Here is a 14420-nt window from a genome sequence, read left to right as displayed (position 1 = left end):
TATATTATCAATGGTCAGTACCCATTAATTATTATAGGTGCACATCACTTCAATCAATAATAAATTATATGTACAAATGTAAAATGTAAAATGTCATCTGCACAGCATCCTTGTTTTGTAAACAAAATTACTAAATTAGTGCTTATTAAATCACCCTCCCCGGCTCCCCCTACATACACCATATTGATAATATTCTTTCAGACGTAAATTATTTTTATCAAAATGCAAACAGGCACATAATATAATTATACTCGCTTCAAATTCCTTCAAGGGATCAGGAGAGTGAATGGTCCTCATAAAAATTCAGTGGTAATCGCTTCTTAAGTCTTAAGTCTCTGGCTAGTGACCACAATAGGCCACCTGGTTACAATGGTGAGTATAAGTAGCACATTACCCGATAATACATAATATTATGTAATATAGATACGCATCTATATAGAATCATATCTTTTTATGAGATTTTTTTTATTTTGCCGTACTGTTTTTGCTTTTTCGCGAGTCGTTTTTTACCCTTAGTGTTTCAACCCATCCCTGAAACCGTTTCCGGCGCATATTAAACGTTTATTTAAGCGAAAAGGGATTATGGAGATGATGGTTATTTTCATCTACATGGTACAAATAACCTTTATGTATTTCGTGTATGTAAAATGTTATAATATATTTCGTATCTATACTACGATATTCTAGGTAATTCTACTTTAGAGGTAAAGTCAATATTACCCGGGGGGAATATGATCACTGATCAATGTTACTATGCAATTGCTCGCATACGCAAAGTATACATTATGTTACCGGATGTCCAGTTAAAATATAATCATATAAAGTTGATCAATTTTTGAATAACGATGATAATAAAAATGATACATAAAATACAAAATATATTGAAATTACTAATGAAGACAAATAAAATTGATGTTTACCTATTATGTAAATGCATTTGCATGCGTATATATTCAAAAACAAAATATAGAAACGTGTTAAAGAATAAAGGGTAAATACAAATAAATAATAAATACAAAGTTTATTCATTTTATTACTTTATAATAATTTCCTACGTTGATACTAGATACGCATAAAGTAAAAAAAAAAAAAACCAATTATTTAGAATTTTGTCTAACCGTTTATCACTCAGCTTGAGTATGGGGAAAAAATTATCAAATAATTTAGTCCCTGACAATCTGACGTCGCTCAAGCTACCTCGGGTAAGCTCAAGTTTTATCCCGTGGGTAATATTATAATATTATGTTGAAATTATGCGTGAATCCGGTATAACCCTTTAATGTCATTGTACATACCGTACTTAAAATGACATCAGTTGATAAAAAATAAATAAAAATAATAAGTTTTGAGAATGGACTAGTATAATATAGCAATATATTGTGTAATGTTGCGTATTTTAATGGAGCGGCGGCTAGGATAATATTGTTTAATCGTTAAGTTGTGTAACGCTGTTTTTGTTCGGTATTAATCGTTATGGACGTTTATGAAAAACTCGCATAATAGGTATATTATTATAAGACGTATATTACCTACGTATGTAGAAACAATTAATTATTATTTATTAACACTTTGTATTCAAATGACTTCAAAATCAAGAAACGCCACAGCTCAAATCCGAAACTATAGTATGGGCAATAATATAAAAGTATTTATAAACAGTTAGGTTAGTCATTATAATAGTAGGTACAGACATTGGGCGCTATAACTATACACTATTATAATATGTTCTCAGTAATTATTATGTATATTGGCATATCGCCAAGCTATTCACTCATCACTGCATTAACAGCTGCTGTTATAATTTGTTACACATCAATATTGACAATATTGTATAATAAGTCAATTAAAATGGGAAAAAGGAAAATACTAATCATTCTGGTTTTCTGGGACCACCTTAACTAATTTTTTTTCTAGAAAACTATACTATTATAATTGTTATGGGTTCATTACAACAGCGAATTGTTAAACATACTTTTAAATTGATCATAATATTGTGATAGATATGGATACTTAATTTAAAAAATGTATAATTATCTTATTTTTATTCTTGAATTAACTATTTTTGGAGTTAGTATATATTTTTATAAGTATTGATTATTTTTAGGGTTAAATATAAAATGTTAAATGTTTTGAAAATATTTAAGGTTTATCTTTAACTTCTTTTTTTATTAAGTAATTTATTTATTTATCAGTATTTAAATATTTAACATAAACTAATTTACACGAGTACTTATAATATATTAAATTATTATTATTATTATAACAAAATTGAACGTTAATTACTTTAATATTAATAACTATTAACTATAAATATGAAACATCAGTATAATTTTTCTTTCGAATAATTCAAATTTTTAATATTTTTAGTTTTATTTTATTATTGAGTCAATGAATACTTCATATGTGATTCAATACTTTATTAACATAGTTTATAGATAATACTACATGTTTCAACTTTTAGTTATGTTTAGTATATAAAGAGCAGTATAAATTGTATCAATATTATAATAAATATACCCTAGATTAAGTTTCATCAATGATTTAAACATGAAAATGTTTAAATCATTGATTTATCATTGCATTCAAAATTAAAATAAAAAATAAAAATACAGTCGACAACACTACCAAATTTCATTCGTCACGTTTAGTAAAATGAAAGAAATCTGTTGCAGTTTTTTTTTTTAAATTACATTTTATTGGACAGTGAATTTGCAATCAAATGTAAAACTTCACATGAAAGTTTTATATCAATAATACTCAAATAAAAATCGTTTTCAATCTTGAAATGTTAACGAATTTTTAAGCAAATTCCCCGGAAGTTTTATATTGTTTTTACCCTGTTACCAGCAATTTTCTCGACAATTTAATAGAATTTGAAAATATGAACTCTTAAGACAAGGATTTATTATTTAAGTTTAAAAAAACTTTCAATGTACATACTCAAGATAGTGTTCTTCGAAACAAATAAAGTCCAAATCATCTTAAAACCAATAGCTAACATCGCTCTGATTGATCAAAAGTTTAAATGTCGATGACAATAACAAAGTTTTTTTTATTGGATAGATTACTAAAATTTCTAGTAGCGATGTATACTACAAAAATGAAAATATAAAATAATATTATCTATAACAAATTTTTTGTAAACCATTATATTATGAAATTAACTACAAGTCTACAAGTTACAACCAGTATAAAAGTAAAATGTAGTTAATTTTTTTCAGATAAGTACTATGACATTATAATATATATTTAATTGCTGACATGTCTTGCCACTTTTACTTATAATATTTTACATACTACGTTGGTATGAATTATTCCGAGTTAAGCATTTTAAAATATGTAATATTAAAAGCAAGTTATGATTCTTTTAAAATTAATTCAATACAAAACAATTTGAAAACTTATTGTAAAATATAAAAAAAAAATAAAGTTGATGTTCATTCTTTCGAACATAATAAGTAATAACGTAATGCAATGTTATTGGTTTTATATTACCACATTAATTATTATTATTATTATTATTGTACTCCAAAACGCGCATGACTAAATCGAAATACTCTCACACCACGGAGTGTTATTGCGGGCTTTAGTATTATACTATTATACTTGTTTTTGGAATGCAAATCGAAATTACATAATTATTTAGGTATTTAGGTAATAACTAACGAGTATCTACCTAAGTCAATTATTACCACGCACACGTCTAAAACACGTATTCTACGCGTATTATAAGTAAAGTATACCTACGGGCTACAGTGTTTAAACGACTGGTATGATAATACGACCACTGAAATCGTAATATTACGTATTAATATAAGTATATTATTCGTAACGTAATAATTAATATGAATGTATAACAATATTGGGCGCGCACAATGTATGGTAGACATACACGTGTAACGGAGAAACTTCGATGATATACTTTCCGGACAGTCGTCATTTTCAATAATACCTACGAGTGAGTTTTATTGACGCAAACATCATGTGATAAATAATATAATATAAATCATATATAATAAATATCATCAGATTCTGTCGTGCCTCATCTCTCATCAATCAACTGTAGCTTATAATATTAGCCTAATATTTGTTTCTCGCTGTTTTTCGCCTCTACATGACCGTGCATTATGTATAATACACAATCCATCGCACAATCAGATTCAGCCGTGTCGTGTAGAGAACGGGTGGATAAAGGGTTTAATTAAAATGTTTATTGCATATTGATACAAAGGATTCAACAGGACTCATCAAAAACTCACCCGACTATACACCATTATTATTAATAATAATAACACGCGTGAAATCGCATAGTATATAATAATGTATGATCATTTGTAAGTTATATTATTGAACAAACCTTATTGGGTTCGCTTAGGCGTGTGATACCTTTTCCGACTACGGAATAATTTGAACGCCTTTGAACGATAACGTAATAATAATAACACTTCGGACAACTATTTATTGTAAAAGCACCTATTCTGTTCAATACGTTCTTACGAAAATGTATAACATTTATTTAAAGTTAAGTTGTGTGTTTCGTAGACTATAAACCGTATAGTATAAATTATACAACAGAAATATTACGGGGCTATCGCATAAGGTATACGGTAACGCAAATAACTATGATATTATACTAAAATGTCTGATCGCAGTCGATAGATTCGACAATAACCTTAAATTACTGATACATCATAATCATCATCATTATTATTATTATTATTATGTATGCTATAATATGGTCTATCGCACAAAAGTCGGTGGTATAAAACGTCGGCTGACCGTTGCTAACTACCGTGTGCATACGACCGTCATCCATCGTGTTTGGTGTACATCGGGACATTTGCCGGAACATTTGGCACGGGACAAATCGTACGTCGAGCTAAACACACAACTCTGCCACTGTCCAAGACACGCGCCGGTCGTATAACCACGGTTACGACCATATTATATATATCTGTATATTTATGTGCGTATAAAACGACTTAGTTCAAATGGCTATTGCTATTGATATAGTATACCTATATATGGTGTATATATATATATATATATTTAGACTTTCGTAGGGTGTGGTATAATTTCATCGTCTCGGTCACCGGTGTTTGCGATTTGTGCGCGAAAAACTTTTTCATTGGATTATTATATTGATCCTTTTTTTCTCTCCCTAAAACAAAATCTCACCACTATTTCATTATAGCCAGAAAACTTTACATATTTAATAAGTTTTCTTTCCACTAAGATTGTTTTACGAGTATCTGCAACGCATATACCTGCAGCCAGTGGCGTAAACTGGGTGGTGCAAATGCAGCACTGCAAAGGTATGTTTTTGCACTACCAGAAAATCATTGAAATATATAATAATATATAAAAAGGTACAAAATTGTAATTTTCGTGCATGTATTAGGCAATAGGCATTAAATTATTATTCTATCTATATTCTAAAATAGTAAAATCAAAAATATGGCAATAATTCAGTACCTGACAAATTATAGAATCAAAAATAGAATACATAAAACAAAATGATATTCAAAAAGGTTTTCCATTAATTACAGAGACATTAAAAATATTCCGAACAATACCTACTAATACAGCAGGTTGCGAAAGATCTTTCTTGTTTAAAGAGGTTAAAAACTTACCTTAGAACGACTATGGGTCAAGAAAGGCTTAGTAGTTTAGCTACTTTGCAGCTTGGAAAAAAGAATAATCTTAATTTGGACCAAGTAATTGATGAATTCGATTCGGGATCTGTGGAAAGAGGACGTCGTCTCAACTTAAAATAAATAAAAAACATTTTTGGCTGTTTTTTTTTATAAATATTATAACAATGAAGGTTTTACTGTTAAAATAATTCAAAATGTATTTATTATTTAAAGAAATATATCACGGGAAAAAATATTGTAGTTTATAGGGAAGGATTTTACTTAGGAAATTGGATTATTGGTGTGTTGGAAATAATTATAAAATGACAATATGCCACTGCACCGCCAGAAATTGGACCCAATTTATGCCACTGCCTGCAGCTATTGAACTGTATAATGTATGCTATTTATACGTGTATCTACCTATATTTGCTGTCTAATTAAGTGTTTGAATAGATGTATATAAATTATTTTTTTTATTAATATTTTTGATAAAAAGTAATTGAATAAGTAATCTAAATAATTTTTCTTGTATTTTTTTATTCATAAAAAAAACACTTTTTTAAGACGAAAAATTGTTTTAAATTTCAAAATTGTGAAGAAAAACATTTATTTGGACAAATTAGTCTGAAATAGTTAGAATTGCACAACATTTAAATAAGAACGGCACATTTTATGCACAACTATACGTTATCGCAAGTTCTGCATTAGTGATACAATATTAATTATTGTACATATATTATCTATAGCGCTAATTTCCAACTATTCCAAGAATGATCGCTATTAATAAATTATTACCTCTAGTGATACACATTGTTTAATTCAAATTTAAATTTATTTTTACGATTAATACAATTTTCTTAAAATTTTAGTTCAGATTATAATCCAAGTATAGTAAACTGAGATCAAAACAAGGTCAATTAAAAATAAATAAACTTAAATTAAGTTAATGTCAAACTATTTTAATAACCCATTAATAAATGGTTAATTTATTATTATTTAGAACATACTCTTTAAACAGAATTGCTTTAAATATGACTATAAGTATTTATTTTACATAATTAGCTTTGGAAATTTGCATCTTTAATATTTTAAATAATTTATGAATTTTAAAAAAATAGGTTGAATTAAATATATAGTAAGTAGATATACATTTATTTTTAAAGCTTATGATTATTATTTTTTTTTATTTGGTTTACAAGGCTACAATCATACTTTTTATACCGTCATAAAAATCATAGATATATTATGTTATATTATGTATTATATTTATATTTATTACCTAATTAAATTGTCAATAATATATATATTCTATGCTTAGAAAATAACGAGGAACTAAATGTCCTATATTTATAGATTTCATGATAATTTATACAATGTGTAATATACGATTTTAAAAATCCGTTTAAAATTACATACCTGGGCATTGTGAACACTTCAATTCGTCGGTGTGATCTTCACAGTCAAAATGTCCATCACACTTCCAATCCATTGGAATGCATCTTTTTTTGTCACACCTAAAACCTTCATGACATACTGAAAACATAACATATTATATTTCTATAGATAACGTTCATTTAATAAGCAAAACATAATCGACAATAATTTTAAGTAAATAATCTAATAATCTTTGATTTTATACTTAAATATGTACAGATCCGGACATTTTGGCGTAAGGACGTTTCGGCGTAGTTATTTTTTCATAAAATGATTTTAATGGCGTTTTGGTAATATAATGTTAGCATTGATTATATTGTACCGAAATAATTTATCAGTTTTTATCTTACTTTCGTCGGTTAGATGCAGGTATGCCGTATAGTTCTATATATTATATACAGAGTGCCCCGGGAGGATTTACCCATTGCGATATCTCCTGAAATAATGGAGATATCATAATTTTGATTTTTTAATAAAATTCACAGGGACAAAAACTACAAATATTTCATGTTTTAATTTGTTTTTATGTTTTGGTAAAAGAGTAAAAAAATATATTTTTTTATTTAATCATTTTCAACAAAATTGAAAATAGCCATTTTGTAAAGTTCAGTTTTTTTGAAAATATCGATGTTTCAACATTTTTATTTCATTAATAAAGAAAATTAACTAGAAAAAATATTAAAAATCAGGAGATTAATGAAATTAAAATGTTGAAACCTCAATATTTACAGAAAAATGAACTCTACAAAATGGCTATCTTCAATTTTTTTGAAAATAATTAAATAAAAAAATATATTTTTTAACTTTTTTATCAAAACATTCAAATAAATTAAAACATGAAATATTTGTAGTTCTTGTCTCTGTGATTCTTATTAAAAAACCAGTATTATAATATTTCTATTATTTCAGGAGATATCGCAATGGGTAAATCATCGCGGGACATCCGGTATACTATGGGATTATACTGTCATACAACATAATCTATATTACGGTCTAACTTAATAAAGATATAAGTTTAGGTATAGTTAACCTATACGCTGTATCGATAGATGATCATTGAGTAGATCATCAAGTAGTCAGCAATTAGAAACTTTCCGTGGACGTGAAATATATGTACATGATGGATATATGTATATTTTTGAAACATTTAGTACAAATAAATTAAAAAAGTTTTGGCGATATAGTTACAAAGATTCGTGCAAGGCGAGAATTCAATTCATGTTGGTGGTAATTTATTTCATTATTATAACTATCAGTAGGTATTAAATTTATTTATAATGGTTTTATTTATTAGGTCTTAAAAAAAATAAATGAACATTCGACCCATGAAGACTCATGCGGCTAAGATTGAAGCTAATGCTGCAGTCACTAAGATGAAAAAACGAGCACGAGAGACAATGAACCTACATCAAATATCATTAATGAATGTACGAGTGGAGTATCACAAGCAGAAAAGGTAAATATCAAAATTTTAATAACTTAAATTGAGAATTAATTTTAAATTAATTAGGGAACGTTGATGGCCGATGGAGCTTTAAAAAAACAAATAAAACGCACATGACGTGAAATTCAAGTTATACCCGATACTCCAAAATATTTGATTTGATTAATAATGCCAAGGAATTACCAGTCATATTCGCCATCTGAAGGTGTAACTGAACAATTTTACACAATAGTGGACCTGAAGTCGATAGAATTTTAATTTTTTGTCGCCCTCGAAATTTAAATATTTTATCAGAGTCTTCCAATTGATATGTCGATGGCACTTTTAAAGTAGCACCTCATTTATTTTCGCAAGTATACGTAATATTAAGTAAATACCTCGATGGCGTTCATCCTCTTATTTATGCTCTTTTACAAGATAAAAAAAATCAAACGTATGAACGGCTATATAAAATACTAATTGAATTAAAACCTGGGTTAAAACCAAAATCAATTGCTTGCGATTTTGAGTAAGCTGCGATCAAAGCAATTAAAAACAATTTTTCTGAAGTTCAAATTCACGGATGTTTATTTCATTTGACAACAAATTTTAGACTTAAAATGAGTGACTTGGAATTATTTTCAAAGTATAAAAATGATGCAGAATTTTCAATTTATATTAAAATGATTTTTGCTTTAGCTTTTGTTAAAATTGATAACATTTACAATAGTTTAAACTTATTATATGATGAACTGCCTGAAGAAATATTTCCTCTCTTAGAATGATTTGAAGAAAACTGCATCGGTACAGTTGTAAGAAATCGTCGTCGAAACCCACTTTTCCCCCCTATAATTTGGAACGTTCATGATCGCGTACTTAGTAAAGAAGATCGAACAAATAATCACGCAGAAGCGACAAATCGTCGCCTTAATCTACAAATGGCAGTTGACCACCCGACACTATGGGCATTTATATAATTTTTAAGGAGAATACAAAGTGGCCGAGACACCTTCTTTTGCCAATTAGAAACAGACAAAAGTCCACCAAAAAAGAAAAAAAAATACATCGACGTCAATAAACGTATTTTAAAATTAGTCTGCGATTATGAAAATCGTAATATTATGAGCTTTTTAAAAGGAATAACACATAATTTAAGTATGATGACCTGAATATTTTTATTCATAATTTTAATAGCATTCTCCTTATTTTAATTAAATTTGTATTATTATTATACTTAAATGTACCTGATTATTATATACAGTTTTTTATACAAAAATTATTTATATATTTATATATAGTGACCTACCGGATGTCTGTAATGACCCTACGCCGAAACAGCCGTACGCCGAAACGGCCACGCCGAAATGTCCTAGACCGAAAAATTTATGTATGTAAAAGTTAAACTAACCTGAAATTAAGTGAGAAATATCCATAAAAATCAAAGTAAATTTTCTATTAATTATAATAATACATTCAACGATGCAAACGTTTTTGTTAACATCGTGCTATAAGAAGCATAATATATTATATAACTAGTTGTTCGTTTTGTTTACACAATATAAACTATGCATAATGAAAATTAATTTGGTAAACGTATTTAAATAGTTAAATGAAAATGTGTTTTGGGTGCGTCGAATGATATCCGTATAAAGCATTCACTTAAAACAAAATGTTTTAGTATACACTGCACAATAAAACATATACTTCACATTATTAAAAGTATAATAACATTTAAGTCTAAAGGATATGAGTCTAACATCAAGCACAATGCACATTACATAAACTACACACATTTTAATTTCAACGTATGTTTAATTGGTCCAACCATGTTATTTTTTATTTGAGTACGATAATGATTAATATTATGTACATGAATACATTTTGGAAAATATACGATACATTGTTTCACTATAATATTTTAAGTAATGTATCATCAACAAATACTCAAATCTGCATCGATTAACAATAGTTATACTTAGTTGAGTAAAATTTCAGATTTTACTAGTCAGGGGCAAAATGTCAACTAACCGGCAACAAATAATAAATGTTTGTCCGTCACAAAATTGATGACCCACATGGCCATAACATTAATATATAATCACAATAATTATATAATATTGATATTTATAAGTTAAAGTGTTGATCTCGTTTAAAATGAATATTTATAGTATCTTAACGGAGTATATATTAATTTAGATTACCTATAGAAAGTGTACTTGTAAAATTAACAATAGATTATCGTTAAATTTGTTTAATTAAAATTACCATAATTTCATCAGCATTTTATATTATATTTGAATATAAAATGTTAGGTCCATTATAATTTGTATTTTACACATAAATATGTAATAGGTACGAATATTATTAAAATAAGAAATAATATCAAAAGTAAAGTTAAATCAATTGATTATATATTTGTATTGTAATAATTTATATTTTGACGATTAAGGCATTATTATAATATAGTTTAGAACTTGATTTATTTATATAACAAAATATAGAGTTTTAAAGCTTTCATCAACTTTAAATACAATAGTAAAATAAATCAAAATCGGTAATTTTGTAAGTGAAAAATCTTTTGAAAAAAAAGCTAAATAACAAATAGATTTTTAAATAATATTTATTTTTGTGACATAATGAAAACATAAGTGCTTTTAATCTAGCATTATTAACAACTTTTTATTTAATAACTACCATAACTTCAACTGTCGTTTGTACTCCGGGGAATCCGGAGAATGATACAAAAAAAAAACATATTCCCGTACTGGGGACTTCCCGGAACCAAAAATTATTAAAAATGTAAATTATTTTTCAGTATGCAATTCTTTTTTTTTAATAATTATTATAAACAGTCATGTTCCTAAATTGACTTGATGTATATATTTGTTTGCATAAGAGCGTATATTATGACTATTTATACTACCTACTCAAATACTAATTAAATATTTTTAAATAGCTTTTAGATTTTGAGAGAAATGAGGAAAATTTAAAAATAATTATGTAAATATTTTGTTGATTATTGCACTTATTACTTTTTGTAAAATCAGGATAATACCAAGCAATTATTCATATGATTCATATGTATATATTTCACAGTCATATAGTTTCAAGTATTTTATCTATTTGCTAGTTGCTATGGATGATAATGTTTAGTATATTTTACTTGAGTTGCGTATATTTTAGGTGGGGATAAAATATGGACTAGGGTCTAATCTCTAGTGTCTAGACGCTCTGATGTCTGGAAAATCTAGATCAGAATTTTCATACATTTCTATGAAATATAAATCATTATTATAAATTCGTATTCAAGCACATATATTTAATAATTTAAACAACCTTTTTGTGGTATCGTCTGGTTTAGTCAACTTTTTTTAACATTGAAATTTTGAGTGTTTAATATAATAAAAACATAAAAGAAAAAAAAGGTTGATTTATTTTATAAGCTTCATGTATTTAAATTGAAGTATTACTAACGGTTTTAAAAGTTTTATTGGATTGAATTGTTATTTAGTACCTACGATAATAATTGTTCATTTATTTTATTTTTTTATATCAAGTGTAATAAAAACCGGATAAATTTAATAGAACCCATCGATTTTACCATTGCAGGTACATTATAATATGTTATACCCCGATTGAAAACTAATTTTTAGTTGTTATATTTTTAAACAGTGGGTATAAGTGCTTTTTTAAATTGAAATTTAGCAAATAACTAGAATATTTAAATAAAATAAACCATTATTGAACCTTATGATGTGTAAATTGTAATTTGTTCCACAGTATGATTCCTGTGAATTTCTACATGTTCAGATTATATTCCTGGAAATTTCCCACCCATAGTGTAGGTAAATCAACATTTTTTTTTTAAATATTTTATAATTACATTGTTTTTATCCAATTAAATACATTTTTATTTTAACAAAATCGCCATCATAATGAAGTATTTGAACGAAAAATCTCAGACACACAAACATTCCGATAATCATGTTAAATAGTTAAATAAGTTGCAAACTTCTCGCCTAATGAATAATTATGTTTAAAATTAGTAACCGTATTCAATTTAAAACCCAAGAATTCGATTAGACGTTTGCAATTTATTTTGTATACGCTGTAGGTATATAAGTTGCCTACTTAGTGTTGAAATATAACGTTAAAAATACGTGTTTGTGGCATAATTATATTGTTTTTCAGGTTTAGAAAAATAATAGAAATCGACGGATGTTGATTTCCCTCTCAATATATCAAAACGGACATTAAGAGAACACGACAGCTGGAATTAAACTTACTGAACAGTAAAAGCGCTCGGCGAGAACAGAAACATTTTGCAGCATAAAATCCATTAAATAAATGGACGAACTGTTTGTTTTTATAACAATAAGAACGATTAAAATTGTCGAGTAAAAATATTTTTACTATAAAATTTACAATTACAGTAAGTGAGCTGTTTGTTTTTCATTTAAAAAAATATTTAATACAAAAAAATCAAAATGTTTTCAAGAATATATAGGTATTTAATACTTTTGCTGTAAGAAGAAATTACGAACGTTTAAAATCGATTATAAACAATAATTCATAATTAAATATTACTGTTATCATAAATTATTTTAGTTCACACATGGGGCTGATATTATTATAATATTAAACTAATTTATCTTGCACGTATTGTCTTATACTTCGATAACGACATAGTCAAAACTCCTCGCTAGCAAGCGAGTGGCGTTTACACTTCATTTTCTAGTTTTGTACCGATTCGGAATTTCGGTTGAAGGAAAGGACTTTCGCGTGAAATGGCCTTACATTCTGTTCGTACGACATTAATTAAAGTAGGAAAACTATTCCTTAACGGAGGAGATCCGAATTTCAATACAATGAATTGTTAACTTACCGTTTCCATAATTATTTATACAACACCACAGTAGTAGTTGTATAGGTACCTATAATTAATTCTTAAACGTTCCAATTCGTCGTTGTGTATTTTGTCAGATTAATGGTTTAAGTACACTGTATAGTAAATAATATTATACCTTTATTGAAAATCAAGTGAGATAATTATCGTTTTTTTCCTACGCATTTATCGACATTGTTTTATGTACACGTTTAAAACTATAGGTACACACGCTTACATATCATATGATAATATATTGAAAATTCTAAGTCTAAAAATAATCAACAAAATTTCTTTCATCATCAAACTAGTTAGTTTAGGTAGTTTTAGATAGTTTATAAATTAACAGCCAGGTAATTTAGTTGTCTCGATAATTATTGGGAAAAAATAGTAAGCAAACATTAGTTAGTACAGAGAAATGATTTTTTTTTTTTATAAATTACCATATAAAAAACATTAGTATACATTATTAGTATAGCTTTATATTTTTGATTTTTATCACTCTTCTTTCATAATATTATAATATGCACGTTTAAAATTTATGGATTTTATTGGAATCGTTTTTTTTCGTAGTTTTAAGAATTAATAAAGGTCATATTTATATGTGTTTTCTCTTACTAACGAATAACATACCAATATTTAGATTGAGCAGTTTCAGTTTTTGTTTTTAGCATAGATATTAGAGTAAATTAATCTAGTACCAATATATATTATTATCAGCATTTTCTCGTTGGTTTTTTACAATAATTTAATTTTTAAGTGAGTCATGAGCATTATTAAATTGTATTATATGACGTCCTCTTGATATCGAAATCAGAATCCATTTTTTTTTTAACAGAAAAAACTAGAATAATGGACTTTTAACCTTTCAACATTATTTATCCATGTAGACAGTATTCTAGCTTCTCTGCAGAGCATTCGTGTATCATAAATCTTATATTATAATCTTGACCTTATCTCGCGTTAGAAAACATTCGCGTAACTCATGTCATAGGTATAGCAATACTAATATATAGTAAAATTATTAATATACAGTAAA

General features: G+C 26.8%; 1 protein-coding gene across 2 annotated transcripts in view; it reads right to left on the bottom strand.

Moving 5' to 3' along the window:
* The window catches only part of LOC113561097 (atrial natriuretic peptide-converting enzyme-like), a 117776-nt gene that overhangs the window by 21346 nt on the left and 82010 nt on the right, over positions 1-14420 (bottom strand). For both annotated transcript variants that reach the window (XM_026967318.1, XM_026967316.1), the window contains exon 12: positions 7056-7172. In XM_026967318.1, coding sequence (XP_026823119.1) covers positions 7056-7172 — 117 coding nt within the window. The remainder of the gene's footprint in view (positions 1-7055; positions 7173-14420) is intronic.

This window comes from Rhopalosiphum maidis, chromosome 4, assembly GCF_003676215.2.
Source record: "Rhopalosiphum maidis isolate BTI-1 chromosome 4, ASM367621v3, whole genome shotgun sequence".
Lineage (NCBI taxonomy): Eukaryota > Metazoa > Arthropoda > Insecta > Hemiptera > Aphididae > Rhopalosiphum > Rhopalosiphum maidis.
The sequence above is the reverse complement of the archived record's forward strand: the minus strand, read 5'-3'. Positions and strand labels throughout refer to the sequence as shown.